We start from the raw sequence: 24,632 nt of genomic DNA, 5'->3' as shown, positions 1-24,632 counted from the left end.
TTAGTTACATTATAGTGTATATTTATAATTAGTTCGTATGACAAATAACATTGCATTGATTTTGAAATTTCGATTACGCGCTAGATTGTGGTAATATTTGCAAGTACATAACAATGTTGTATAGACGATAAATAAAAATCTTCGATAACGTTCAACAGCCACTCAAATCGATAAATCAAAGAGTGTCGATATAATATGGAGGCTCGGCGATACCTCTAAATAATAAAGTGATGAGACATATCTGGCGATATATCGTCGGCTTTTTATTTTTTCCACGCATTAAAATCACGTTCGCAATTTAAAAACAAATCGGCATTAGAGTTGATTAGCTTTCACATGTAATTGTGCGTTTCGGGCGGTGCAAAACGTCGTTGAATATAAGTTAAATACAGCCGAAAATCTAAGTGCAAAATAGACGGCTAAAGCAGATGCGAAAAAAATAGAGACGAGAACGAGAACGCCACACAACACATACACGACGCTCAGGCTGACTGTCAGACGTAGCGAGTCGGTCGGTCGGTCGGTTGAAGAGGCCAGTTTTTACGGGTAGAATTCGAGTAAAAAATTACGTTTTTTGCATTGAAAAAATCGGCTCGTGCAAATATCAGTGGAGTGTATGTGTACGCACACAAAGTGGCAATAAAATGTGCAATTGTACGGCAAGCTAAATGCCCAAATGAAAATTGGTACTGCCAACTACTCCGTTTTTTAATTGCTTTTGTTTATTTTTTGTTGGGCCAATTTTTCTTTTGCGCTGCGCTCGTGTGTGCGCCTGTGTTTGTGTGTGAGTTTTGTCACTCGTCCGTTTAGGGTGCGCGCGCGTGTATAAGTCTGTCTGTCTGTTTGTGTATATGTGTGAGTGAGCAACTCGCTGTCATAGTAGTGTTGCCAAGAAATTTCATTTTCTTTTGGGATTATACATTGTTTATAATAAAAAAAATTTGTTTCACTGTTGAGCTGCCACAAAACGTGTAATAATAAAAGCTATTATAATAAAAATGCGTCAAATTTGCGATGTATTGATCAGTGGCAATATTTGGTGTTCGGTTAAAGGTGGCAACCCTGCGTAATTGCAGTCTATGTGTATATGTATTGCACGGGGTACATTTGTTTGTGCAGAGCGTGCGGCCAGCGTGCATTGCTTTTGCAAAAATTACATGCCACAGTAATGTGGAAATAGTTTAACGAGAATATCTTATGCTGGCTAAGAAGTGTACGATCATATTATACCTTATGCCGCATGCTTGTTTTTGCGTAACATTTCGCCCAGGCACATGCAACTGTGCGTTTGATTTTTTCGGCGGTAAACACTCACACTCATACCCTCGTATGTGCGTCGTCCTCTGTATGTATGTGTGTACACTCGTTGTTGCTGGCATGGCTGCCATTGCTGAGATGCTCAAGAATATGTGAGCGCGCTTATGTTTGTGTGTGTGTATGTGTGTGCGTGCGTGAGATTCTACGTATTGAAAAAAATGGTGCAAAATAACGACCAATAACTATGAAATGTAAAATTCCCATTGCAGGATACCCGCAAAATGTTAGACAATATGGAAACGCATGAGTTGAACTAAATCTAAACTCACAACAAAAGCAATTAAACGCTTGCAAAATTTTATACATGTTCCGGTGCTAGTGCTGCTAATTTCGGCAGAGGAGAGTTAAATCTCAGGGTGCCAGCAGCGGGCAGCGGCGCGCTGCCAACAGGAAGAGGAAGCATAAGCAGTTCGGTCAACTAAAATATATATAAATATATAACAAACAAAAAATAGTAACAATAAAAATTACGATACAACAAATTACAACTATTTGTTGTTCATCCCATTGCTTCTTGGGCAACAATCAAACAGGCATTACAAGAACAACAGAAACACAACGACAATGTATCCCGCACCGGTGCGTCACCCCGCCGCTGGGGTAAGTATTAAAGATTGCAATGGGACCCAATCAAGTGTTATACTAATTGTGTTTCGCCCCCATGTCCATCTTCAATACGAACAGGGACCACCACCTCAGGGCCCAATCAAATTTACCATTGCCGATACATTGGAGCGCATCAAGGAGGAGTTCAATTTTCTACAGGCACAATATCACAGGCAAGTGTCTACGACATACAATTTCGCAATGGGAGCCCCCAGCAGAGCCGCGCGACAGATTAGTTAATGCGATTTCGAAACTATATACATATGTATAATTTAATACATTCATATAATTTATTTCGTAATTTTTATTATGGCATCGAATATCGCATCGTTCCAGAATTATGGCCTCAGTAATAATATAATAACATATTTATGATATTATGGAAAATAGAAACAACAAAAATATCTAACAAAGCAATGGGTCTAATGGTGTCATAAAAACGTCCTTACGTGCTTTTTGGATACATATGTTTTGTATTGATATATGAAAGTGTTTCTCGAAACATGTTCGGGTAAAAAACTTGGTTTTTTTCATAGAACATTCTCCATTATAGTCGTTTAAAGAATGTCCGATTTCAGATTCACAAAAATATAAAAAGAAAAAGAATGTTGATTGCTGTAGGTTTTTCATGCGCACATGCTCTGCTGGGCTGGTCTACTGCTGCCTTTCAGCCTCGTATGTCTTTGGCTGTGTAAACCGGTTTGCCAGGCCGCGCGCCATATGCGCTGCTGGTCATAGGATTTTTAGCCGGCACGACGACGGAAGCGTTGCCCGAGATTTCTTTCAACTAAACTAATTTGCCCTTTTGATTATTTTTCCTGTGAATTTCAGCATCAAATTGGAGTGCGAGAAGCTGGCGAACGAAAAGACCGAAATGCAGCGCCATTATGTTATGGTAAAGACATATATATATATACATATATAAATATATAATTGATGAACTTTCGATTTCATTATGTTTAATCTAATCCTTTTCTGTTTTACATTTTCTAACGCAGTACTATGAAATGTCCTATGGCCTTAATGTGGAAATGCACAAGCAAACGGAAATCGCGAAGCGTCTCAACACACTAATCAACCAGCTACTTCCATTCCTACAGGCCGATCATCAGCAACAAGTGCTGCAGGCGGTAGAGCGTGCGAAGCAAGTCACAATGCAGGAACTGAATCTGATCATTGGGGTAAGTTGGTAAAATTTGTTATATACAGTAGCCAGTTCCCAAAATACTATAAAATACAGAAAAACTTGAATAGCTTAATATTTTATACAAAAACTTTAAAAAATTTCATATTGAGCATAGAAAAAATTAAAAACATGTGAATGCCCACAAATTGGTTTGATAAAACAAAAATGTGAATGCTATAATGAACAACTGAAATTCAAATACCTTAAATATAAGAAATAATTTAGTATTGCTCCATCTTAAACTGACCAAATGTTTTTAATATTTTCATTGCCTCAGCCTTTTTAGCACTGTTTTTTTTGTAAGACTGGCTTAGCATTAAAAAATAGTTCTATAATTTACCAAGCTGCATGACCAACTAGTTTAATTTATGTTTATACTATAATAATTATATGCGAACTGTAAATACTATTATTTTATTAAACGATGGGTTTGTGCGTGCGGTATGCGTGTGTCTGCAGCAGCATCAGCAGCAACATGGAATACAACAACTTTTAGTAAGTGATTATAATTTTGTTTGTTTGCCATTTGCGTTCGTTCGTTTGTTTGTTTGCTTGTTGCGTTGTTTCTCGCTCGCCTCTCCACAAGTTGTTCATTCTGTTGAATTCTTTTTTTTTTTTTTTATTCAATGCGTCAAGTCAAAATCGCCGCCGCTTGTTCTACTTGTCGATGTTGTTGGTGTTGTATGCACACACACACACGCACAGCTACATCCACTAGCCTTTGTTACACGTCCCAAAGCCAAATAACAGAAACAATTGAAGCGCCTGCACTTCAACAATCACAATTTGATCATCAAACTAACGGCCAGCGGCTTTTCCATTGCAGCAACAAATACACGCACAACAGGTGCCAGGCGGACCGCCACAGCCGATGAGTGCACTTAATCCGTTTGCATTGGGTGCCACGATGGGCTTGCCACACGGGCCACAGGGCTTGCTCAAAGCGCCGCCGGACCATCAGAGGCCGGATATAAAACCCATGGGCTTGGAGGGACCAGCGGGCGCTGAAGAGCGCCTGGTAAGTGGCAGCATTCGAAGCATAGATTGTTTCAAATACTTATCCAACTATTTATTATGTTGCAGCGCAACTCGGTTTCGCCAGCGGATCGTGAGAAATACCGTACGCGCTCGCCGCTGGACATTGAGAACGACTCGAAACGTCGGAAAGATGAGAAACTGCAAGTGAGTATCAAGCTAAGATGAGCGTATATATCATTTAGTATGCTCGTATCATTGTGTCATCAGCTGTTGCTGCCTCTCAACTCACCAAAAAAGAAAACAAAAACATATTCCTTTAATATATAGTAGCCTATCTCATATGTAGTTGTTGTTGTTGTCTATTTCTAATCCTCTGTTAATTCATGCGCTTCACAAAACCGAAATTAAAACTATAAAATCACATACTTGTAGAGTAGTGCAATTAACAGATGAATTGCTATTTGGGTTGTTGATGTTATCGTGTACGAATTTTGTTTTATTGTGTTTGTTTGTTTTTTTCAAAATTATTTGCAGGACGATGAAGGCGAGAAAAGCGATCAAGATTTAGTCGTAGATGTTGCAAATGAAATGGTGAGTTGAGTGTCGGCCCTGATATTCATGCAACAAATTCCTCAAAATAAAAAATAAAAATAAAAAACAAAAATAAAACTTTACGAATAGACACCAAGAAAAATAAAAGTAACTGTCATTCCAATAACCATTGTAGGAATCCCACTCACCACGTCCCAATGGCGAGCATGTGTCCATGGAGGTGCGCGATCGCGAAAGCTTAAACGGCGAGCGACTGGACAAACCGGGTAGCAGCGGCATCAAGCAGGAGCGTCCGCCCTCGCGGTCAGGCTCCAGTTCTTCACGTTCAACACCCAGCCTCAAGACAAAAGATGTAAGAGCCAAAACAATATTTGATGTGCTCATAGCAACTGTGAACCGTTGATATAGCCTAGAGCATTGAAGCCTAAGCAAATACAGATTGTAATTATTAATATTTGCTCAATTTTTGATTTGAATAATAGATGGATAAGCCGGGCACACCGGGTGCAAAGGCACGCACACCGACACCAAACGCTGCAGCACCATCTCAGGGCGCAAATCCTAAACAAATGATGCAACAAGGTGGCCCACCGCCGGCCGGCTATCCAGCGTCGCCGTATCAGCGACCGGCGGATCCCTATCAGCGTCCACCATCGGATCCCGCCTATGGACGACCGCCGTTGCCGTACGATCCGCATGCGCATGTACGAACAAACGGCATTCCACATCCCTCGGCACTAACTGGTGGAAAGCCGTAAGTACCTGATCTTATGTGATCCACGTCCATTGTCTAACCTTTATTTATTTTCTTTTTGGCATAGTGCTTACTCTTTCCATATGAACGGTGAGGGCAGCTTGCAGCCGGTGCCATTCCCGCCGGACGCGCTGGTGGGCGTTGGTATACCGAGACATGCGCGACAAATTAACACGTTATCGCATGGGGAGGTCGTGTGTGCGGTGACCATTTCAAATCCTACAAAATATGTCTATACGGGCGGCAAGGGCTGCGTGAAAGTGTGGGACATCTCACAGCCGGGCAATAAGAATCCCGTCAGCCAGCTGGATTGCCTGCAGCGCGATAATTATATACGCTCGGTGAAGCTACTGCCGGATGGACGCACACTTATTGTTGGTGGCGAAGCATCGAATCTATCGATATGGGATTTGGCCAGTCCCACGCCTCGCATCAAGGCCGAGCTAACCTCAGCAGCGCCTGCCTGTTATGCGCTCGCCATCAGCCCCGATTCGAAGGTGTGCTTCTCGTGCTGCAGCGATGGTAACATCGCTGTCTGGGATCTACACAATGAGATATTGGTGCGCCAGTTCCAGGGTCACACGGACGGTGCCTCGTGCATCGATATCAGTCCGGATGGCTCACGATTATGGACTGGCGGCCTCGACAACACGGTGCGCTCGTGGGATCTGCGCGAAGGCCGCCAGCTGCAGCAACACGACTTCAGTTCTCAAATATTTTCACTTGGCTACTGTCCCACGGGTGAGTTTTACTTTAAAATTACGGGGTGATCAAACACATCATTATTTACGCCCTCCGCTCTTTTAACAGGTGACTGGCTGGCCGTGGGCATGGAGAACTCGCATGTGGAAGTGTTGCATGCATCGAAACCAGACAAGTATCAGCTGCATTTGCACGAGAGCTGCGTTCTGTCGCTGCGATTTGCCACCTGCGGCAAATGGTTCGTTTCCACCGGCAAAGACAACCTGCTTAACGCATGGCGAACACCATATGGTGCCAGTATATTCCAGGTGAGTGATTCAATCCAAGCTCTCAAATAAATTCTCTTGACTGTTTATTCGAATGTAAATTTGCTAATTTTGAGCAAACAATCCATACTCTATATCAAGTTTATCTGCAATGATGTATCTGAAAACCTACTTTATGAATTAACAATTCTCGTATTTTATTTAATTGTATAATACATTTGTGTCTTTTTGTTATTCATATCACTTGCAGTCGAAGGAAACATCATCCGTACTTAGCTGCGACATATCAACTGACGACAAATATATTGTGACGGGTTCGGGCGATAAAAAGGCTACTGTCTATGAAGTTATTTATTAAAACAAAATCAACAACAACAACAACAGAAACAACAATACAAAAAGAACACCAGAGGGAATCCACACTTTTCATTTTGTAATAAGCGCATATAGGTTTTTATTACAACTATACAAAATAATAAAAATGAAAAATACATTGTTCGATAGCATGCTAATAACAACAAACAAAGAAATAGCAGCAACAACACAATACAGTGGCAGCAGCAGCGGGGTGCATAAAAGCGAAGTAAAATTTCTATAATATAAATAAAGATAAAACAAAATGAAAGAAAACCCTATAAAAAAATTAAGCGTACTTTTAGCTTTTAAGCCTAGGCTAAGTCCAATAAAAAGTTGAACACAAATTGCAAAGTAAAAAATACCTAAAACAAAGTAATAATAATAATAATAATAATGAAGGAAACATAGAGTGCAGCAGAACGGGAAAAAAGCAAAAAAATAAAAATAAAAAAACAAAAAAAAAGTAATAACAGTCGGCGTTACCTACTAAGCTCATCAAAAGAAATAAATGCAGGGTCCTTTTTAATTGTGGACCCAGCATGGATTAGTCATTGCTGGAGCGTTGAGATTATGAATACCAGATGAGAACACGGTGTCAGAAATGTGAGTGCTTTTAGTTTGTCTATGTGTTTGTCTACGTCGGCAGCGAAGGTTTTATTTTTTTGTAAACAAAATCGAACGTACGTACATCAATGATTGCGTGTGCGTAACAAAATTCTGTTTTTTGTATTATTTGTCTTTTTTTTTTTTAATTTGTTTAAATTCGTGACTGCTACCACAATGTCCTGAAACGCCCCCATTTCCCTGCCCGTCGCACACGAAACACATTTGCATGCAGAAAAAGTATATATGTATATTTATTTATATATGTATATTTATATATATATAAATGTACAATTATATATATATAAATGAATATAATGATAAGCAGTTTAGTTAAGAATTTTACATTATAAATTAATACAAGAATAACAGAAAAACGAAGCAGGCGCCGCCGCAACAGCACGTCCACACATTCGCACATAAGCACACACAAACACACCCACATACACATAGACACCACACACACACACAGATACATCAATAGTCGGGGGCGCCAATGCAGCCAGCTTTTGCTTGTATGTAATTTTGAAAAATCAAAAGCAGATTTAAATCCTTTGTCAAATTTAAACATTTGTAAAATCCTATGTTTCGTGCAGCTAAGAACAAGAACACAAAACACAAAAATAATAATAATTTAACAAAGAAACTTGTTTACATATTAGTTTATATAGAAACGAATCGGATATATATAAATATATATATATTGATTAGTGGGCACATCTCGCGCCCAGCGGAAATTGTAATAAGCAAATAACAGAGAATAGAGTGCAGCACACGCTTCGATTTTTAATTTTACAAATATTATTATTATTGTGGTTATATATGTATATAATTATATTATAAATAATTGAAGCAAAACGAAAAAAAAATAAAAAATTATATATGTAATCAAAAGCAAAGTTGACTACTCCTAAAATACATCGGTCGTGTAGACGCTCCGCTGGCGCGGCACAGGAGCACCCTGCTGGCGCGAGAGCTTCGTGTGGAGCTCCCGCATGGTCTCGCACTGGCGACCCGATGTCTTGCGAAACTTTTCGATGGCAATGGGCAGGAGATTGTCCACCAGAAAGATTTTGTTCTTCATCACAAAGTTGGGCTGTGGATTATGGGTTACAAGTTATTACGATGATTTAGTGAAGTGAATGATCAACTCACATCCACTGACATGTCGCTGGGTGGCCTCAGGGCATGGTGAGCCAAAAAGAGATCACGCAATAAATTCTCCAGGCTCTGCAGCAACGTCTCGCCTTTGGCCAGGCAGCCGCAGTGTTCGGTCAGTTGCAGAAATTGACGTACGAATACCACGGTGGACTGGGTAAGGTTCAGCCATGTATCACCAGTGGTCTGGGCGCGCACATCTATGCCCAGTGCATCCAGCTCTAGCAGCAATCGCCTTAGATTGGATTTCGTTTGCAAGTTGTACGGCTGCCAGCTCTCTTCGTTGCGACCCACGGCGTCCAACAAGCGCTGCTTGGACTCCTCGATAAGCGACTCGAGCGTTGTGCGCAATAGACCTTCCAAATGGTAGCTTATGTCCAGGCCAATCTCAGTTAGCTTTGTGGCCGGCTTGCGCACGCGCTCCACGCACTTGGCCACCGCCTCCAAGGAGGTGCCCTTGGTCAGGTAGTGTTTGATCAACTGGCTGGCAAAGTACTGCAGCTCCGCATTACACCACACGACGAGGGCTATGGGGAAAAATTTTAGCTTGCGGATAGGAATCGAACAATATGCTTACTCACCACTAACGCAGGCCGGCTGCTGCTCAAAGGCGCTGAGGAAATCGCATGCCACCTGCGTCAAATCGCAGAAGAAAAGCTCCGATATTTCCGCATTGTTGCGACGCGCCTCACGTTGTGCCACGCGCAAACTGACCGTGCAGACCTTCAGCAGTGTAGCGCTCGCCTGCCGGGAGCGACCCATCTCGACGAGTATCTTCAGGGGGCGCCGAACTTCACGCAGTGCGATTTGCAGATTACGATTGTGACTGTTAGACAGCTCTTGGAGCAGCACATTGGTCAGCTTCTGTTCCTGCTGTTTAATCTTTGCTTGAATTGCATCTGCCTGGAGCAGTTTGTTCTTAGGCTGGGCCATGCTCAGGTACTCCTGGGTGCGCTTGATCAGCGACTGCGCGTCCTCAAAGTGGCGTTGGGCCACCAACGTTTGAATTTCCTCGCTGGCAGTGCTCAACCATTCGGGTGTTTCATCCTCTAGGGATTTCGGCTGCGCATCTGTGGGACTTTGCTCTGGCAATTTTTCGGGAGTGGCAGATTTGGATTGGGCTTGCTGTTGCTGTTGCTTGGATCGATTTGGTGGCTGCGGCGCTTGTCCCTTCTTTGGTTTCTTTTGCTGATCAAAGCGAAAAGCCTCTTCAAGCTTCTCAATCCACTCGCTCTTGCCGGCGGCTGTGATGCTCTGATATATCTTGGAGCCGTCAGGCGTTATAATGTTGATGGCGTTCTTTACGCCATCCAGATCTTTGATATTGATAACGGCTATCCTTTTGGGATCGTATTCCGTAAGGAATTCAAGGCGTCTGCAAGTAAGAGGAAGTATGAAATGAGAGATGGACAGATGGAATAAATTAAGGATGCCCTACTTATCATGCTTCACTTTGCACACAATGAGCACATCGTTGAACAGGAAAAAGAAGACGCGTTGAATAGGCCGGTAATCATTGGCATCCAATTCAATGAGCGCTCCCTCGTTCAAGAACGTTTTTCCTTCAAGATTCCCATTGAAGCCCTGCACCATTTCCTTAACAGCGCGCGTCGCCTGACTGTTCTCCACGTCCTCAGTGGCCGCACTGCTCTCCGCCTCGATGCAGTCCGCCTTGAGATTGCTTGAAGTCTTCCCATCAGTCATGGTAGCCAATATGTTGCGCTGCTCAATGAGAATGTGCGACAGCTGGTACATTTCCGACTCCAGATCTGCAGACATTTAGATATTAAGGCTAACAATTGATAAGTAATAATTTCCATTTACGTGAGATTTCCTTGGCCGTTTGTATGAACTGCATATAGTTCTTTTTGCAGGTCTGCTTAAGCATTGCCGACGTCTGCTCATTGTAGGCCTCGATTTCCTTTTTTCGCTGCTGCAAATCGCTACCGCCCACACACTCCCGTGTCAGCTCCTTCGTGTCTATGGGAATATAAAACGAATGTGCTAAGAGCAAGTCAGATTAATTGACAATAACGCCTACATTTATCCACGCTAAAATTGAAATCGTCGAACTCCTTCATTGTTGATTAGAAAAATGAAACACAAACTCAAAACTTGTTGTTGTGAGCTGAGCTATGCAGATGTTAACGTAAGGGCAAACAATATAACGTTAACGTAAGCTTTACATTATTGACGCAGTGTGGCGTGGCGCAATGCTTAGTACGGTGCTCACACAGCAAAGAAAATTACCAAACACAAACAAGTAGTGAACATTAACTGTAGTACTCAATAAATATTTTTACCACACTAATATAATATAATTATTTTGCAGCTCAAGTAAACAACAAAATTAAAAAATGCCAGCAACAGTTTTTATGAACCTAACAAAACCTGTTAATAATGGGAGTTTTCTGTTAGCTAAAAAGAAATTCTGTTAACCAACTGAGTGGCAACGCCAGACCATCATTTGTTGTTTTGATGAGTAATTCTTAAGATTTTAATTCCTGCACAGTTCTTAAGACGTAAATAGTTATTAATTTGGAAAAATGGATTGGCTTTTCGGCAAAAAGATCTCACCGGATGAGATGCTGCGCAAGAATCAGCGTGCTCTGAACAAGGCTATGCGTGATTTGGATCGGGAGCGCATGAAAATGGACCAACAAGAAAAGAAAATCATTGCCGACATCAAGAAAATGGCTAAAGAGGGCCAAATGGATGCGGTCAAGATCATGGCCAAGGATCTAGTGCGCACGCGCCGCTATTCCAAGAAGTTTATGCTCATGAAGGCCAACATTCAGGCGGTCTCGCTTAAAATACAAACGCTTAAATCTCAAAACACAATGGCCCAAGCAATGAAAGGTGAGGGGAGAGAAGGTTTCCATCGATGATTCACAGCTAACTTATGATATCGCTATTTTCGCAGGTGTCACCAAGGCCATGCAGAACATGAATCGTCAATTGAATCTCCCGCAAATACAAAAGATACTGCAGGACTTTGAAAAGCAGTCGGAGATGATGGATATGAAGGAGGAGATGATCAACGACGCCATCGACGATGCCATGGAGGATGAGGGCGATGAGGAGGAGACTGACGCTGTTGTCTCTCAAGTGCTTGACGAGCTGGGCCTACAGCTAGGAGAGCAATTGGGCGATCTACCCACAGCCTCCGGTTCGCTGTCAATAGCAGGCGGAGCGGGTGCACAGAAAGCAGCTGCGGCTGTTGCTGCAGGTGGAGCAGGCGGCGGGCCATCTTCTGGCGGTGGCGGCGGTGCAGGTGGTGGCGGTGCAAGTGGTGGCAGCGGTGGCTCAACACCCATGTCCGATGCCGACGCCGATTTGCAAGCGCGCCTGGACAAGCTGCGCAAGGATTAGTTAAGCACCGTATTCACCTGCCGTTTTATATGCTAGACGCTGTTATTTTTAAGTAACAAATTTGTTAACTTTGATATGCCCGTAAATTCCCTCACGCAGAAAGATTGTATCGCTAATTATGATAACAAGCGTAAATATTCATATATTTAAGTAAGGGGGGGATGTACAATTAAGATTACACACATATTAGGAAAACACACACAATTCAAGCTAGAGTGTCAACAATTGAATGGGCGATTCCGCAGGGAGTTTCATTGGAAACCATTGGCTATGAACACACGCTCCACCTCCTGAAAGACTTTGTCCGCATCGGGGCTCGCGTCGATTCTCTTGACCTGCCCTGCATTCTCAAAGTATTTGATGATGGGCAACGAGTCGTTGTTGTAGGTTTGGATACGCTTTTTTAAGCTTTCCATGTTGTCGTCGCTGCGGCCGGAGCCGCTCTGGCCGCGTCCCAAGCACCGCTTTACGCACACATCTTCGGCGCAATCGAAGAACAGCACAAACTGCATTTCTGTCTTGTCGGACATCTGCCGGTTCCAGCCATCCAAATTGTCCTGGTTTCGGGGGAATCCATCGATAAGAAACCGTGACTTGCCGGAGTTTTTCATCGCATTTTCCAGCAGTGAGCATGTGACCTCCACGGGAACTATCTTGCCATTGCGTATGTACTCCTCAATAAGCTGGCCATATTCAGAGCCTTCGCGCGAGCGCTCCTCACGCAACAAATCGCCAGCCGATAAGTGCTCGAATTGAAATCGCTCGACAATTTTCGAGCATTGCGTGCCCTTGCCCGCCCCGGGGCCTCCTAAAACAAAGACAACCTTTGGCTTCACACTCGACATTCTATATTTGGGTTTTATGAGCGACGCTTGGTTGTGTAAGCTGAGGTAATTGGTTTTACTGCAGATATTGTGGTTGTAGTTGTACAGCTGGGAATGTTGGAACTGCTTATGTAGCACTGTGACACCTTGGCCAAGAGAGTCAAGTGATTTTGGTATCCGCGTAATTGCGCGCCACATTGACAACTGAGACTAAGTCGTGGCGTGTGTACCTAATAATTTCCACTGGAAATACGTGTTCTGACGTCATTACTAAGCCGCCAGCTGTTAGCGAAGAGGAAGCAGCAGAGGCAGCAACAATGCGCGTATACCAACACTGGCTGCATTTCGAGCGCGAAAAATTGGTTCACTGATGGATTATAGTTTTAAATTGAATGTGTATTTCCCAGATATTTATATAAGTTTCGCTTGGTTTTTCTGTATAAGATCGGCCACCAGTTGATAGGGAATGATGTGCTGAGACCCTGGCGTAAGATCCACCTCTTCATCATCAACGCCCACAATAACGCCAGACACTAAAAACAAATTAATTTTATAGAAGAATACATAACTTGTGAAGAGTCCACGTACCTGCCACATTGGCCTTGAGAAATACGTGGCTCATGAGATTGGGCGCCACAATTCGTTGCTCGGCCTCACCCCGCTGCTGATTGGGCATATACCGTGTGGCCACTTTGCTGAAGTATTCATCCACGTTTGTCGCGAACTCCTGTGCATATTTCGCCTCTTCGGGCGAGAGTCGTTTGTCGGCCGCATCGTATGTCGCATCCTGATTGATGATGTACTGCGTGAAGGCCTCGATCTTTTGTAACCGACAGCGCAAATAGCTCGCCATAATATAGCGTATGCGTTCCAGCTCCATCTGATGCACCACGTAACGAAAGTCATTCTTGTCTAGATCCTTCATTTGCTCTTCCATATGGGCCACTTGTGACATCATTAGCTCCAACATGTCTGACTGGTGTTGCAACAATTCGGGTGCAAACATCTCGTTTGTCCAAGCGGTTTCCAAAATTTCCAGAACCTGCGTTTACAAAATATAACAATATACAAGTAGTCTCTCAGCCCACTAATTGAGAACTCACCTTTTGTGCGGTTATTGGCTCTGCATCTTCGTCATCATCATCATCCTCCTCATAGGCATGGGCTAGGTCTGCTTCCGTGCTCAACTCATGCTCATTTGGAGCTTGCTCCACATTTTCGCTGTCCGACATAATTTCGCGCGTCGACATGTAAACAAAAGTTCAGCTGTCAGCAATTATGTTGACATGCGAATGGCAAGTATCTATTTACAATTGCACAGCACTGGTATAGCACGCTATGGCACAAACCGACTTCCATAAGAATTTTCGCTTAATTGTTGAAAGGATTTTCAACAATTGGCAAAATCTACGCTTGGCTGTAGAGCATGGCATGGGCGGACGCAATGGCCAGCAGGTACGCAAATATTCCATTTCATTCTCAAACCAAATGTAACCTAACAATTTCGCAGGTGGCCATACAAATAATGGACTACACATATGAGTACTGTGTGGGTAACGAGAATATAACGCAGGGTGAACTGCAGGAGGTGATCGAAGAGCTAATGGATCAGGAATTCAACACATTATGCGACGATCATTCCATACCCGAAATATGCCAAAATCTATTGCGGTATAAGCAAATGGCAATGGCCTCCCAATACCCGCAGATTGAAATGGAGCTTAGCAAATTACCACAAGGCAAGGATTGGCTGCGTCCCGATGTCAAAATTACATACACACCCATAGACGACTCATCGTCTGATGAGGATATGGAAGACGATGACGAAAGTGCCGAGGATCCCATGAATGCAGCAGACAGCGACGAAGAGGCCGGCACAAGCAGTGGGCGGGTAACCCGTTCTCAGACACGCAAACAGCAAGCGGAACAGTTTGTGGAGCCAGAGGAAGGCTGGACGACAGTGCGTCGCAAGTGAAAATAATATAAAAAGCAAATTTGTTAGTTGTAGTATGTGGCGTTTACTTCTTGTAGGTCTAGAAATCGAAGTGGAGGTATGGGCAAACGAGTCTTTGCTACGTGCTCCGTTTTGCACAGATTGCACAGGGTGGTGGTTGGCGATCGATTAGGTTTGGGCGTCGCTGCAGAGCATTGACTCTGTAGCTGCGACCAGGAGGTGAACTCTGATCCTTTGGGCAGTACCAGCTTGAGATCCGCAACCGAGGCAATTGAATCGATATCGGGGGTCAATGAAAGATTGATGGCCGGATATATGATGACGGCAAAGAAGGCACAGACCATAATCAGCACTGGCACGAATACCGCAAAATACTTGTCCGGCAAATAGGAGTGCATGCCCAGTTCCACCGGTAGAAAGGCCCACGCCACATATACAAAGAATAGCACAGTGAAAAGTATATAAAATGCAAATCCATAGATTGCTCTATGTGGAGTCGGCGCTGGGCTGTGTTCCGGCATTGTTATTTTGTTACGCTTCTGGTTCTTTGCCGAACAATTTAATTGTGTCCTGGCACAGTAGCAGGCACTCAAAGAACGATGTTATGGCAGTACGTAAATTCTTTACTTGGTCAGCACTAAAGTGGACAACAAGCACATCGTCCTCCAGACTCAGCGTTTTCTGCACAAAGTTTCGACGCGGTTCCTGATCCACACTCAACACTCGATAGGCAATCTTAGCATGCTCCGGCGTATCGAACGGCACTCGTATTGTGCTGTAAAATTAAGTTTTTAATGTGACAGTAAAACAATTTATTATAGACGTACGATTCGTTCGGTTTGCTGACATTCGCTTGAAGTGGCATCATAAATGAGTTCTGACAATTTTTAAGTTTAGCAGCCGCATTACTTTTTTTGATTGATCTGTGAATGTCAATTTATGCGAAACAGCTGTTCGATTAGCTCAGACACAAACCAGGAGAATGTAAAAAGAGATTGTGCAGTTGCGTGGCTTTATCAATGCCTGCTGCAGTTGCACGATTGTGCTTGTAAACTATGAATGTGAATGGTAAATTTTCGGTATTTTGCTAAACTTCGGCCAGCTGATAATTTAACCTAGTCACAAACCATTATCCAATTTGCAGAAACAAAAATTAAAAGTAAATTTTCCAACTTGTATTTTCTTTATTACAAAATGCTTCCTCGTCCAATTCTTAACTCAATGAAAATCCTAAGCACATTTACTTCTTGGACTTAATGCCACCCTTGGGTGCGGGTTTCTTGGATGCAGTTTTGACAGCGGATTTGCCGACAGTTTTACCAGCGGGCTTCTTGGCAGGCGCCGCCTTGGCGGGCTTCTTTTCCACCTTCTTGACGGGCTTAACGAGCGCCTCGCGCTGGCTCTTCAGTGCCTTGACAATCTTCTGCTCTTCGATAAGGAAGGCGCGCACAATGCGCTCACGCAGGCAGCCATGGCACAAGACGCCACCGTATGTGCGGGACACGGTCTTATGGCGCTTGGACAGACGTGGACGCTCGCTTGGGCGGGAGGGGGTGATACCCTTAAGCTTCTCCTTGCACTGACCGCAGCGTGGCACGGTCTTGTTCTTCTTCACGTACTGGTAGACCAGACGACCGCCGGGAGTGCGCACACTGTAAACAAACGTCTTATTAGATTACAAAAACAACATAATTTCTGATTTATTACATACATGCGTCTCCTGTTGGATCTGGTGTTGTACGACAAGCGTCTCCTCAAAGTCAAGCGTTGGACCATATTGTGGCTGTTTTTGTTTCAATTATTGGTTTTAGTTGAAGTTCGTTCCAAGTAATCACAGATAGGTTCCAATTAGGCATAAAATTGTGCGAAAAAGAAAATGAGATTTACATAAGTAAGTCATATTGCTATAGAGCGAATGTTTGTCAATAATCGTGAGTGGCAATTAACTAAAATTTTTAAGCCGTTTTTAGGATGTTCACAGATTATTTGACAAATTCAAAGAAAGCAGGCTTTACATACTTGTAGTAAAAAACCAAAAGAGGGAAAGAAGAAGCAAATCAACGCGAAGTCGGCTGCTCGTCGCACCAAAAACGTGTTGGTAAGCGTCTTCAGTTATTAGTTATTAGTATTTTTTGCACACCATTTAAAAGCTGGCTACACTATTGTTTTAATTGTTATTCGTTGCCGTAATAAAACTGTTAACTCATGTTATTTATGTCTCGGATTTTATATTCGAGTGTATTTTATACGAAAATAAGTTCGAAACATTTTCAAATAATTTAAAATAAATAAATTCACTTGGGTATTTTTGTAGCCAATTATGCTGGTCACACAATTCGGTATTAATGTTGCCGCTCGCGGTTTAGTTGGCCCACGCGTCTCCGTGCCTCTCGCCATATCCTCGACAATAACCGGCAATCGCAACGATCGACCATAACAATGAGTTTTTTGAAGCCCAAAACACACATAGAGCAAGGTGACATTGTCATTCTCTATCTGAGCGTGAACTCTATGCACGCCATAGAAGCGGTGCCGACGATAGTAAACAAGAAAGGCGAAACTATAGCGCATATCTTCCAGACGCCCTACGGCTCACTAAAAGTGCAAAGTAAGTCCTTAGTCCAACCACTAGTAAACTTTTAATTAATTTTAATGTACTACGTCGGCAGGTATTATTGGTGTGGAGTATGGCAGTCGCGTGGAGCTATCCAAAGGTTATGCACATGTATTGCAGCCAAATCCCGAACTGTGGACACAAACGTTGCCGCATCGCACACAAATCATATATACGCCGGACATAAGCATGATACTGCATCAGCTGGAGGTGCGTCCCGGCGCAGTTGTTGTTGAGTCCGGCACCGGATCCGGTTCCTTGTCGCATTATTTTTTGCGCGCCCTGAAACCCACGGGCCACCTGCACACCTTCGACTTCCATGAAGCGCGAGCAGATCAGGCGCGCGACGAATTCAAGCGACATGGGCTCGCCGACTTTGTAACGGTCTATCATCGAGATGTGTGCAATTTGGGCTTCACCAGCGAGCTGGACGGTGTGGCCGATGCGGTCTTTTTGGATCTGCCCTCGCCAGATTTGGCAGTGCCACATGCATTCAAGGCGTTGAAGTTGTCGGGTAAGTGAAACGCGACTGCCCAGTCGCCGCTTGACAACAAGTTGTCAGCGCCCTTTGGCGCGGCAGCCGACAGCAGCAACAGCAGCAGCAGCAGCAATCAAGACCCTGGCCAGGTTGGTCAGTCAGTTGTCTCTCTTACTCTTTGCCTGTCTGTCTGTCTGTCGGTCCGTCTATCGGTCTGTCTGTCTATCTTGGCCATTTCATTGTGTTTGACATTGAATGCGCCCGCTTTTGGCAGTTGACGTGGTCAGGCAGCCCGCTGGGCAGCTTTGTCACTCATTAGCGAAACCAAATGCGCGTTGCAACATTGCAGCTGCGATCGGTATAAGAATGTGCACTTCGTATGGATAACCACATGTAGATATTGTGATATGTAATATGATGAGAAAGTCGTATAGATTTATGATGCATGTAAAAGATTACGGAATCAAAATTGAATTGATGGAGTATATATAGAGAAATATGTCAAGAAAGTATGAGCGAATCATTGGAATTGTTTCAATATTTACAGAAATGTTTCACATTTATAATATCTATTGAATGAAGAGACCATAAACTAGACAGTAGGTCCAATCTTTAGACCCGAACTAAGAGCATCTTTAATAATCAATCTCACATTCTCATAAATTTCAGGTGGTCGCTTTTGCTCGTTCTCCCCATGCATAGAGCAATCGCAGCGCTGCATTAATGTGCTCACCAAACTGGGCTTCAATGAGATCTGTTCGATGGAGGTGCTGCAGCAGGAGAGCGTGATTAAGACTCGATCATTTCCCGTCATCGACTTGGAGTTTCTCAAGGCGCCCAAGAGCAGCGAGCCAAATGCGAATGACGACAGCAAAACGAAGGACCCCAAAGAGCTGAAAAAGTATCTAACGTCCAGTAATCCCCAAGTGCTGCCCGGCCACACGGGCTTCCTCACCTTTGCCACGCTGCCGCCCAATGTGCCAAAGGCGTGATTGTGTGTGTTCCGCTTGTTTAATAAATTTCTAGCTACTTTTATTTGTCTGCTCGATTGTTATTCATAGTCAAAGGAGTAGTCCTCGAAGAGATTGCGCTCCGTGCGCCTGATGCCGCCACATTGATAGCAGCGCTGCTGCTGCTGCTGTTGCTGTTGCTCCTGTTGCTTGCGGCTCGAGGACTTGCGTGAGGGCGGCCAAGGCAGACGCTGCTCCGGAATAACCACTTGGGTGCGCTCGGGATTACCGCTGCAGGTGGGACAGCGGCCCACAACCGTTGGCTTGGGCATACTGCCATAGAGCACCGGACCGGGAGGCTGTGCGCCGTAAATGGTGACAACCTGTGGCAGGCTGGAGTAGGGGCGCGTGTGAAACATCTTCTCCCGGTGCAAAAAACTAAAGGAAATCGCGAAAATTAATTGTAGAGAATCTTCAGATTTGGTTAAACATACTTGGGTCGCGGCTCCAGCCACAGATTGTTCATGCGCTTGGTGCTCATGATGTCGCCCAGCTTCTGCAGCAGGCGCAGATTCTCCCGCTCGATTTGCTGCTGGCGCTCCCGCTCGCTCTGCAGCTTCTTCCACTTGCGCTGCACATGATCGTGCCGGCGGGGCGACTTGGTATCTATCGCCGGACGTGCGGACATCACTTTCTCGCGATGCTGGGCATAGCGCAGCTCCTCCCAGGGCAGCTGCAGCAATTTGTCGCGTCTAGAGATCATTGTCAGCCGTTGCTTCAACTGGAATTGGAGTTCGTTCGAGCTGGCATTTCTTTTTCTAGCGTTTTCCTTCTGTATTCGGCGTATCGCCCGGCGTGTTTACATGCACAAACAAACATTGGTGCGTCCATAACAACCTTGCCAGGACAACGCGCACACTTGCTCCTCCACTCTGCGAATAGTGCACAGTCATGCTCGCAGATTAAGTTCAACGACGGCGGCGGCGACTTTGCTCAGCTGTCCCGCCTGTCTATCCAAACAGTGACATCCCACAGACTTGACTTGCAAATGCCGTGTTACATAATTCTGAATGCTTGAGGTTCTTCTTTCTGTTTCTGGTTCTGGTTCTGGTTCTGGTTGTGGCTCTGATTCTGGTTTGGGTTCTGGCTCTACCTCCGCTTGTTAGTCAGCCGGCGGCCCGGTTACCCATTCCCAGTTCCTGTGTAGTAGCCGCTTCTCTTGGTGTGGCGGCAAAATGTTCTTTCTTCTTTCGGCTTTTTCAACTGTTGCAGCGGTGGCAGCGGCAGCGGCAGCGGCAGGGCCAGCGGCTGCTCCTGCTGCCTGTTGCTCATATGTCAACTGGCAACTCAGCTGCTGCCGTTCTAAACTCTTGTTTAGTGTTTGATTGATGCTAAGTGCTTGTGCCTAGCTCATATTTAAGTACTTAATGCACATACCAACTTTTCAATAAGTTCTCATTAAACATTATTTGGTAAGTGCTCCATAGAGAAGTTTCATAAATTGCGCATTGTTCAGAATCTAGCAACTCGTTTCCCATGACAACAAGAAACGTTGGCAAATACAAAAAAAAAATTTAAAAAAAAAAATAAATAAATAATTAATTAATAAAATAAAATAAAAACATAATCATTTTTAAAATTGAAATTTAAAGATAATTTATATAAACATTTTAAATTACGTTTGTTTTATTTATTTTCTCTTTTTCATAAGACTATCTGGGCAGTAACAACGATTATTTTGTTTTGTATACCTACATATATATTTTGTACTTTTCAAACTATTATATTATATGGTGTTTACGCATATAAATAGTTAATAAAAAAATCTTTTGCTATTGTGTTTCTAAATTGTTTTTAAATATGCTTAGACTCAACTTTGATCAAATATAATTTACATAAATATTTTTGTTTATTATTATTATTTTTCACTTTATTTATTAAATTCCATTGATTTTGTATTTTATGTTTATTTCATTATAACATTTATTTATTATTATTATTGCAAATTTTTTATTATTAATGCAAATTTAATATTTACAGAACCAATTACATATTTACCCATTTAAATGTGAATTCTATAACTGCTCTATGAATAACTTACAAAATAATGTTTAAGTTTTTTCGTTTGGGAAAGATTTCCTGGTATAATGATCTGCCATTTGAAGTCAAATTGTTGTTGTTGTTGTTAGTTTAAGCTATTGTGAGTCTAAGTATATATGAAACTATTCTAAATAATTTTGCTGTCAAAAATGCCAGCAATTGTTCTGCTTTGAGTTTATTAGCCCCCCGTTGGGGCGTCTTACAAATGCGTCTATTGTTTTTTGTCTGCGTCCGTGTTGCATCTGTTGCTGTTGCTGTTGCTGCTGGGAACAAGTTGCTGGCCAACTGGGCAACAGCAGTACGCTGTTGCCGTCCGCTGGGCGTGAGTTTGCACTATTATCAAATTAAAAGCATTGCCGCTTATTGGTCAGTTAATTGGAAGATCTGTAATTTGATACTGGGTAACGTGTTGCTTATCACAGCTCTCGTTGTTGTGCCTCATTGTGGTGTTTGTATTTGTACAATTATCTTGTTAGCTGATCGACAACTGTAACGGATTGCCATTTAGCCATGGCCCATAGCCCACAACCCGCAATCCACAGCCTAGAGCCCAGAGCCAACAGCTCATCATCTGTATAACTACAACTACAACTACTACCAGCCACACTTCGGTGCCACACCGGGCATCTAGCTCGGCATTTATGTGTTTTCCATTGCTGTCGGCCAGCGTTTGACTCGTCACTACTAAACACCTGCTTATTTGCGCATAAATTTTCGATAGAAATGCTCATATTTATTGAAAATACTTGTATTTATAAAATGGCATATAATTGCGCTGTGTTATGTGTGTGTGTGTGTGTGTATGTGTGTGAGTGTGTGTGTGAATATGTGTGTTAGGGGGGTGCAGCGCTGCCCGCAAGCAATATGGCCAGTTTCTCACCTTTAGAAACCGACCAGCAGTCGCAGATGGCGAGTCAAGTCAAGCAGAAAAAAAAATAAAATAAAATAAAATTATGATGCCAGAGGTTGCCTCTGCTGCTGCAGCGTCTGTTCATTATGAAGCCTTGAACATACTATAAAATGTATATAAAAATATTATACAAATAAATAAGGATGCATTAAAAAATACTGCATATATGCAGTAGCCGATTCTTAATTAAATATACAGCAATAAATACTAAGTAGCCTATGCGCAATGAAACTGCTCGACTAATCCTTATTTATTACTATTAACTTGTTTTCAATCGTTTCTTAAGTATTTTAAACTATTAAATAACATTGATATGTCTGAGATTAGCATATAAATCGATTCTACTCTTGTTACGAGATTGTGCATATTTCGTTTTCACTTTAAACTAATTTTAAAAAAATAAAACAATATATTAGCCTAGTTATATATACATATTTTGAAAAATTTTTGTAATTTGTTTCAGACCTCCTAAAGACCTTTTTAATATTTCTAAGATACTTAGCAGCTAAATAATTTACTCTTTGCACAAAATCTACATAGCCCCATATCATTTAATTTCTAGACCTTCCCTATTTTAAGAGCAATGAATGCTTTAAGTTTGCCAAACACTTTTTATCTTACTTTTGTTTCTATATATCTATTTATGATGTGCAATAAAGCCTTGTCACACTAGTTAAATAATTCACATAGATTTTTCTATTCATTCATTTCCTTCTACAATTTCTGTATTTCTCGCTTTCCTTCTCATTAAACATATATCTTAAAAGGTTAAAGCCATCAAGTTTTGTAAAAAGTATAATGAAATGAATTAAATGAAATCAATACAACATTCTAGCATTTCAGCTCTCACCTGCAACTCTTGCTGTCCTCGTTTGTAGTCTTTGACAAAGTGTAACAGCAATTGATGGTGCTCAATTATTGTAGTGTGCTCGAGCCAAGTTTTGGGTTAGTACTCGCATATCATATACAAAGTGCATACAATAACAGGCCTGTCCATTTATTACAATATGCGCCGGCAACGCCGCGCAGCAACAGCAACAACAACAACAACAACAGCAACAGTCGAAAACTGCGATTTGCTGTCAGCTAATAATAATAATTTCGATATTGAAAATACGTTTTCTTAGTTAGGTACGACACTAAACGATTTCGCCCATTGCGAGCTGTTGTTGCTCAGTGCTAAAAGTCAGGCAAGCACTGCGAGCAATAACAACAATGCAACACTTGCAACACAGGCAACAAGCAACAGACAACGGGCAACAGCCAACGGACAACGGACAGCGGGCAATGGGTACAAAGTTGACCGTTGGTGGGGGCGGTGCTATTTGCTGCCGCTGCTTCTTCTTCTTCTTCTTCAGCGCGTTTTTTGCAGACAGGTGGTGTGTGGTGTCGATGTTGCTGGGTCGCGCTCGCCTTGGTGTTCAATATGAGCCACAATTGAGGCATTTAATCGAGCATCTCTTAACACGCCTTGGAATGTTGACTTATTATTGGCCATGCAGCCAGTTGCAGCAGTTGCTGTTGCCGTTGTGCCTGTTGCCTGTTGCCAGTTGCCAGTCGGTCGCTCTCTCTCTTCGACTGTTGCTGCACTGGTGTGGGCAATGGTTTGTGTCTGCTGCGTCGGTGTCAGAAGTCTGTAGTTACCTCACAGTAAAAGCGTTTATCATCATTAGACTCAATCTAAAGACGTTTTGGCCGGGGTTATCATGTTGATTATGTTGTGTGAAAACAAATTACATTTTGCGCTCAGGCTTTAACACCATTTGTATGCGCCAATGTTGTTGTCGTTGCTGCTGTCAGTATGTGGCTGCTGCTGCCACTAATGCTGCTGGCTAATTGTGAATCTGCCTGAAAGATTCAATTGTGCCATTGACAAACCAATTGGCTGCTCAATTTTTGTGAAAGGCTTTTACTCGCTCTGCGGGCCGTGAGAAAATTGCAAATCAAAAATATTTCTGCTATTGCCAATAATTGCCTTGCGCAAATTTGTACCAAGCGAAAAATATGAGAAAGAACTTGATAATAATTTAGCTATGCGAGCTTGTCTTAGCCACAGCTGTGTTCTATATTGTTGTTGCTGTTGTTGTTACTGCTGCTGTTGTTGCTATTATTGTTGCTGCAGCAGCTGCGCGGGCTTGCCACTTGCAACAACAGCAATAGCAGCAGCAGCAGCAGCAAAGCTAAAACTTGGCCCTGACCGTCTATTAACACTGAACAACAAGTCGAATATCTCGAAAGAAATGTTCATATATTTATACTATTTTTATGTAATAAAATTTTTTCTAATTCTTTATTCAACTTTTTTAAATTTGAGCAAATTTCACTTTTTAATTAAATTCGACTTGACCTTTTGTTGCACAGTGTAGTTTATTGTCGTTGCTTGGCAAACTAAAAGCGAACTTGATTTCGCCCAGCCAATAAACATTTTTATGCACTTTTAAATTGTAATGTTTGTTGTTGTTGTTGCTGTTGCTGTTGCTGTTGTTGCTGCGATAACGTTTTTAGATTTGTGCCACACACAGTCACACACACAGACACACACAGTGGCACAAAAACTCACACAGACTACTTATCGAGGGTCAATGTCACACCTTGACGCCTTCGCCAACATATTTTAGCTGACTTTTTGTCACAATTTATTACATATGGCTATATCGTGAGTATGTGTGTGTGTGTGTGTGTGCTGTTCTCCTGCCTTTAGCCGTTGGCTGCTTTATCTTGTCAACGCAATCGTCTGTTAGTTTTTCTTTTTTAATTAATTAACAATGTTCGCATGGGTGTCCATGGCGAAAATAGCTTGGCATAGTTGGCTAGCGGGCCCAGGCATATTTATTTTATTTCCATTTATTGTATTTTTATTTGCACAAAATTCTTTGGCCTACTGTCGAGATGTCAGTGTAGTTGTTGCTGAAATAAATATGTGTATGTGCATGGGGATAAAGATCTGCAAA

At 42.7% G+C, this 24,632-nt stretch overlaps 11 protein-coding genes across 21 annotated transcripts; 4 read left to right on the top strand and 7 right to left on the bottom strand.

Moving 5' to 3' along the window:
• The first annotated feature begins 204 nt into the window (after positions 1-204).
• Positions 205-7,188, top strand: gro (TLE family member transcriptional corepressor groucho). Of its 10 annotated transcripts, none has more exons than XM_018113135.3 (14): positions 206-654; positions 1,527-1,917; positions 2,002-2,096; positions 2,755-2,818; positions 2,922-3,104; positions 3,569-3,604; positions 3,936-4,127; positions 4,193-4,291; positions 4,622-4,678; positions 4,815-4,991; positions 5,122-5,393; positions 5,461-6,134; positions 6,204-6,403; positions 6,612-7,188. In XM_018113135.3, the coding sequence occupies exons 2-14, from the start codon at positions 1,882-1,884 to the stop codon at positions 6,717-6,719; spliced, it is 2,193 nt and encodes a 730-aa protein (XP_017968624.1). In that variant the 5' UTR covers positions 206-654; positions 1,527-1,881; the 3' UTR covers positions 6,720-7,188. The 10 variants fall into 10 exon arrangements, with proteins under 10 accessions (XP_089112590.1, XP_089112589.1, XP_017968624.1 ...); XM_018113138.3 differs by having other exon boundaries at positions 206-686; positions 3,572-3,604; XM_018113134.3 differs by having other exon boundaries at positions 206-686.
• Positions 7,189-8,082: 894 nt separating this feature from the next.
• Exo84 (exocyst complex component Exo84) lies at positions 8,083-10,697 on the bottom strand. The gene is made up of 6 exons (XM_018113143.3): positions 10,521-10,697; positions 10,304-10,459; positions 9,918-10,248; positions 9,061-9,854; positions 8,477-9,006; positions 8,083-8,417 (listed from the first exon to the last, which is right to left on the bottom strand). The coding sequence occupies exons 1-6, from the start codon at positions 10,558-10,560 to the stop codon at positions 8,232-8,234; spliced, it is 2,037 nt and encodes a 678-aa protein (XP_017968632.1). The 5' UTR covers positions 10,561-10,697; the 3' UTR covers positions 8,083-8,231.
• Positions 10,698-10,912: 215 nt separating this feature from the next.
• Vps2 (vacuolar protein sorting 2) lies at positions 10,913-11,986 on the top strand. Its single transcript, XM_018113449.3, has 2 exons — positions 10,913-11,338; positions 11,403-11,986. The coding sequence occupies exons 1-2, from the start codon at positions 11,026-11,028 to the stop codon at positions 11,849-11,851; spliced, it is 762 nt and encodes a 253-aa protein (XP_017968938.1). The 5' UTR covers positions 10,913-11,025; the 3' UTR covers positions 11,852-11,986.
• On the bottom strand, positions 11,968-12,939 carry Cmpk (cytidine/uridine monophosphate kinase Dak1). Its single transcript, XM_018113448.3, has one exon. It carries the CDS (start codon positions 12,871-12,873, stop codon positions 12,103-12,105), a length of 771 nt encoding a protein of 256 aa, XP_017968937.1. The 5' UTR covers positions 12,874-12,939; the 3' UTR covers positions 11,968-12,102.
• Positions 12,940-13,050: 111 nt separating this feature from the next.
• Sld5 (DNA replication complex GINS protein Sld5) lies at positions 13,051-13,934 on the bottom strand. Its single transcript, XM_018113450.3, has 3 exons — positions 13,779-13,934; positions 13,264-13,717; positions 13,051-13,208 (listed from the first exon to the last, which is right to left on the bottom strand). The coding sequence occupies exons 1-3, from the start codon at positions 13,923-13,925 to the stop codon at positions 13,087-13,089; spliced, it is 723 nt and encodes a 240-aa protein (XP_017968939.1). The 5' UTR covers positions 13,926-13,934; the 3' UTR covers positions 13,051-13,086.
• Positions 13,935-13,990: 56 nt separating this feature from the next.
• Positions 13,991-14,685, top strand: LOC108660157 (pre-rRNA-processing protein TSR2 homolog). The gene is made up of 2 exons (XM_018113451.3): positions 13,991-14,130; positions 14,186-14,685. The coding sequence occupies exons 1-2, from the start codon at positions 14,014-14,016 to the stop codon at positions 14,648-14,650; spliced, it is 582 nt and encodes a 193-aa protein (XP_017968940.1). The 5' UTR covers positions 13,991-14,013; the 3' UTR covers positions 14,651-14,685.
• PIG-P (phosphatidylinositol glycan anchor biosynthesis class P) lies at positions 14,670-15,150 on the bottom strand. The gene has a single exon (XM_018113452.3). The coding sequence runs from the start codon at positions 15,148-15,150 to the stop codon at positions 14,674-14,676; it is 477 nt and encodes a 158-aa protein (XP_017968941.1). The 3' UTR covers positions 14,670-14,673.
• Positions 15,130-15,598, bottom strand: Tcs6 (Threonyl-carbamoyl synthesis 6). Its single transcript, XM_018113453.3, has 2 exons — positions 15,457-15,598; positions 15,130-15,404 (listed from the first exon to the last, which is right to left on the bottom strand). Exons 1-2 carry the CDS (start codon positions 15,495-15,497, stop codon positions 15,161-15,163), a joined length of 285 nt encoding a protein of 94 aa, XP_017968942.1. The 5' UTR covers positions 15,498-15,598; the 3' UTR covers positions 15,130-15,160.
• A 191-nt stretch (positions 15,599-15,789) lies between these two features.
• Positions 15,790-16,813, bottom strand: RpL34a (Ribosomal protein L34a). 2 transcript variants are annotated; one of them, XM_018098043.2, is made up of 3 exons: positions 16,649-16,813; positions 16,341-16,412; positions 15,790-16,281 (listed from the first exon to the last, which is right to left on the bottom strand). In XM_018098043.2, the coding sequence occupies exons 2-3, from the start codon at positions 16,403-16,405 to the stop codon at positions 15,870-15,872; spliced, it is 477 nt and encodes a 158-aa protein (XP_017953532.1). In that variant the 5' UTR covers positions 16,406-16,412; positions 16,649-16,813; the 3' UTR covers positions 15,790-15,869. The 2 variants fall into 2 exon arrangements, with proteins under 2 accessions (XP_017953532.1, XP_089117713.1); XM_089261587.1 differs by having other exon boundaries at positions 16,341-16,417; positions 16,651-16,705.
• A 118-nt stretch (positions 16,814-16,931) lies between these two features.
• Positions 16,932-18,756, top strand: Trmt61 (tRNA methyltransferase 61). The gene is made up of 3 exons (XM_018098123.3): positions 16,932-17,237; positions 17,299-17,757; positions 18,391-18,756. Exons 1-3 carry the CDS (start codon positions 17,069-17,071, stop codon positions 18,711-18,713), a joined length of 951 nt encoding a protein of 316 aa, XP_017953612.1. The 5' UTR covers positions 16,932-17,068; the 3' UTR covers positions 18,714-18,756.
• Positions 18,540-20,194, bottom strand: LOC108649119 (uncharacterized). The gene is made up of 2 exons (XM_018098124.3): positions 19,166-20,194; positions 18,540-19,109 (listed from the first exon to the last, which is right to left on the bottom strand). Exons 1-2 carry the CDS (start codon positions 19,432-19,434, stop codon positions 18,773-18,775), a joined length of 606 nt encoding a protein of 201 aa, XP_017953613.1. The 5' UTR covers positions 19,435-20,194; the 3' UTR covers positions 18,540-18,772.
• Positions 20,195-24,632: the final 4,438 nt, after the last annotated feature.

Source organism: Drosophila navojoa, chromosome 2 (assembly GCF_054131105.1).
Source record: "Drosophila navojoa isolate 15081-1374.11 chromosome 2, UAZ_NAV_1.0, whole genome shotgun sequence".
Classification (NCBI taxonomy): Eukaryota; Metazoa; Arthropoda; class Insecta; order Diptera; family Drosophilidae; genus Drosophila; species Drosophila navojoa.
This window is presented reverse-complemented; position numbering and strand designations above follow the sequence as displayed.

Excerpts from the sequence above, each read along its gene's own strand:
- Cmpk (XM_018113448.3), bottom strand. The coding sequence starts at position 12,873 with ATGTGGCGCGCAATTACGCGGATACCAAAATCACTTGACTCTCTTGGC.
- PIG-P (XM_018113452.3), bottom strand. The coding sequence starts at position 15,150 with ATGCCGGAACACAGCCCAGCGCCGACTCCACATAGAGCAATCTATGGA.
- RpL34a (XM_018098043.2), bottom strand. The coding sequence starts at position 16,405 with ATGGTCCAACGCTTGACTTTGAGGAGACGCTTGTCGTACAACACCAGA. Across the intron at positions 16,282-16,340 it reads AGATCCAACAGGAGACGCAT|TGTGCGCACTCCCGGCGGTC; the intron begins GTATGTAATAAA and ends GTTTGTTTACAG.
- LOC108660157 (XM_018113451.3), top strand. The coding sequence starts at position 14,014 with ATGGCACAAACCGACTTCCATAAGAATTTTCGCTTAATTGTTGAAAGG. Across the intron at positions 14,131-14,185 it reads GCGGACGCAATGGCCAGCAG|GTGGCCATACAAATAATGGA; the intron begins GTACGCAAATAT and ends ACAATTTCGCAG.
- Sld5 (XM_018113450.3), bottom strand. The coding sequence starts at position 13,925 with ATGTCGACGCGCGAAATTATGTCGGACAGCGAAAATGTGGAGCAAGCT. Across the intron at positions 13,718-13,778 it reads AGCCAATAACCGCACAAAAG|GTTCTGGAAATTTTGGAAAC; the intron begins GTGAGTTCTCAA and ends TTGTAAACGCAG. Across the intron at positions 13,209-13,263 it reads TCTCAAGGCCAATGTGGCAG|TGTCTGGCGTTATTGTGGGC; the intron begins GTACGTGGACTC and ends ATTTGTTTTTAG.
- Trmt61 (XM_018098123.3), top strand. The coding sequence starts at position 17,069 with ATGAGTTTTTTGAAGCCCAAAACACACATAGAGCAAGGTGACATTGTC. Across the intron at positions 17,238-17,298 it reads CGGCTCACTAAAAGTGCAAA|GTATTATTGGTGTGGAGTAT; the intron begins GTAAGTCCTTAG and ends CTACGTCGGCAG. Across the intron at positions 17,758-18,390 it reads CAAGGCGTTGAAGTTGTCGG|GTGGTCGCTTTTGCTCGTTC; the intron begins GTAAGTGAAACG and ends CATAAATTTCAG.
- Exo84 (XM_018113143.3), bottom strand. The coding sequence starts at position 10,560 with ATGAAGGAGTTCGACGATTTCAATTTTAGCGTGGATAAAT. Across the intron at positions 10,249-10,303 it reads AACGGCCAAGGAAATCTCAC|ATCTGGAGTCGGAAATGTAC; the intron begins GTAAATGGAAAT and ends AAATGTCTGCAG. Across the intron at positions 8,418-8,476 it reads CCAGCGACATGTCAGTGGAT|CCCAACTTTGTGATGAAGAA; the intron begins GTGAGTTGATCA and ends CATAATCCACAG.
- gro (XM_018113135.3), top strand. The coding sequence starts at position 1,882 with ATGTATCCCGCACCGGTGCGTCACCCCGCCGCTGGG. Across the intron at positions 2,819-2,921 it reads TGCAGCGCCATTATGTTATG|TACTATGAAATGTCCTATGG; the intron begins GTAAAGACATAT and ends TTTCTAACGCAG. Across the intron at positions 4,992-5,121 it reads CCAGCCTCAAGACAAAAGAT|ATGGATAAGCCGGGCACACC; the intron begins GTAAGAGCCAAA and ends TTTGAATAATAG.
- LOC108649119 (XM_018098124.3), bottom strand. The coding sequence starts at position 19,434 with ATGATCTCTAGACGCGACAAATTGCTGCAGCTGCCCTGGGAGGAGCTG. Across the intron at positions 19,110-19,165 it reads TGGCTGGAGCCGCGACCCAA|TTTTTTGCACCGGGAGAAGA; the intron begins GTATGTTTAACC and ends GATTTCCTTTAG.
- Vps2 (XM_018113449.3), top strand. The coding sequence starts at position 11,026 with ATGGATTGGCTTTTCGGCAAAAAGATCTCACCGGATGAGATGCTGCGC. Across the intron at positions 11,339-11,402 it reads AATGGCCCAAGCAATGAAAG|GTGTCACCAAGGCCATGCAG; the intron begins GTGAGGGGAGAG and ends CTATTTTCGCAG.
- Tcs6 (XM_018113453.3), bottom strand. The coding sequence starts at position 15,497 with ATGATGCCACTTCAAGCGAATGTCAGCAAACCGAACGAATC. Across the intron at positions 15,405-15,456 it reads GTCAGCAAACCGAACGAATC|CACAATACGAGTGCCGTTCG; the intron begins GTACGTCTATAA and ends TTAATTTTACAG.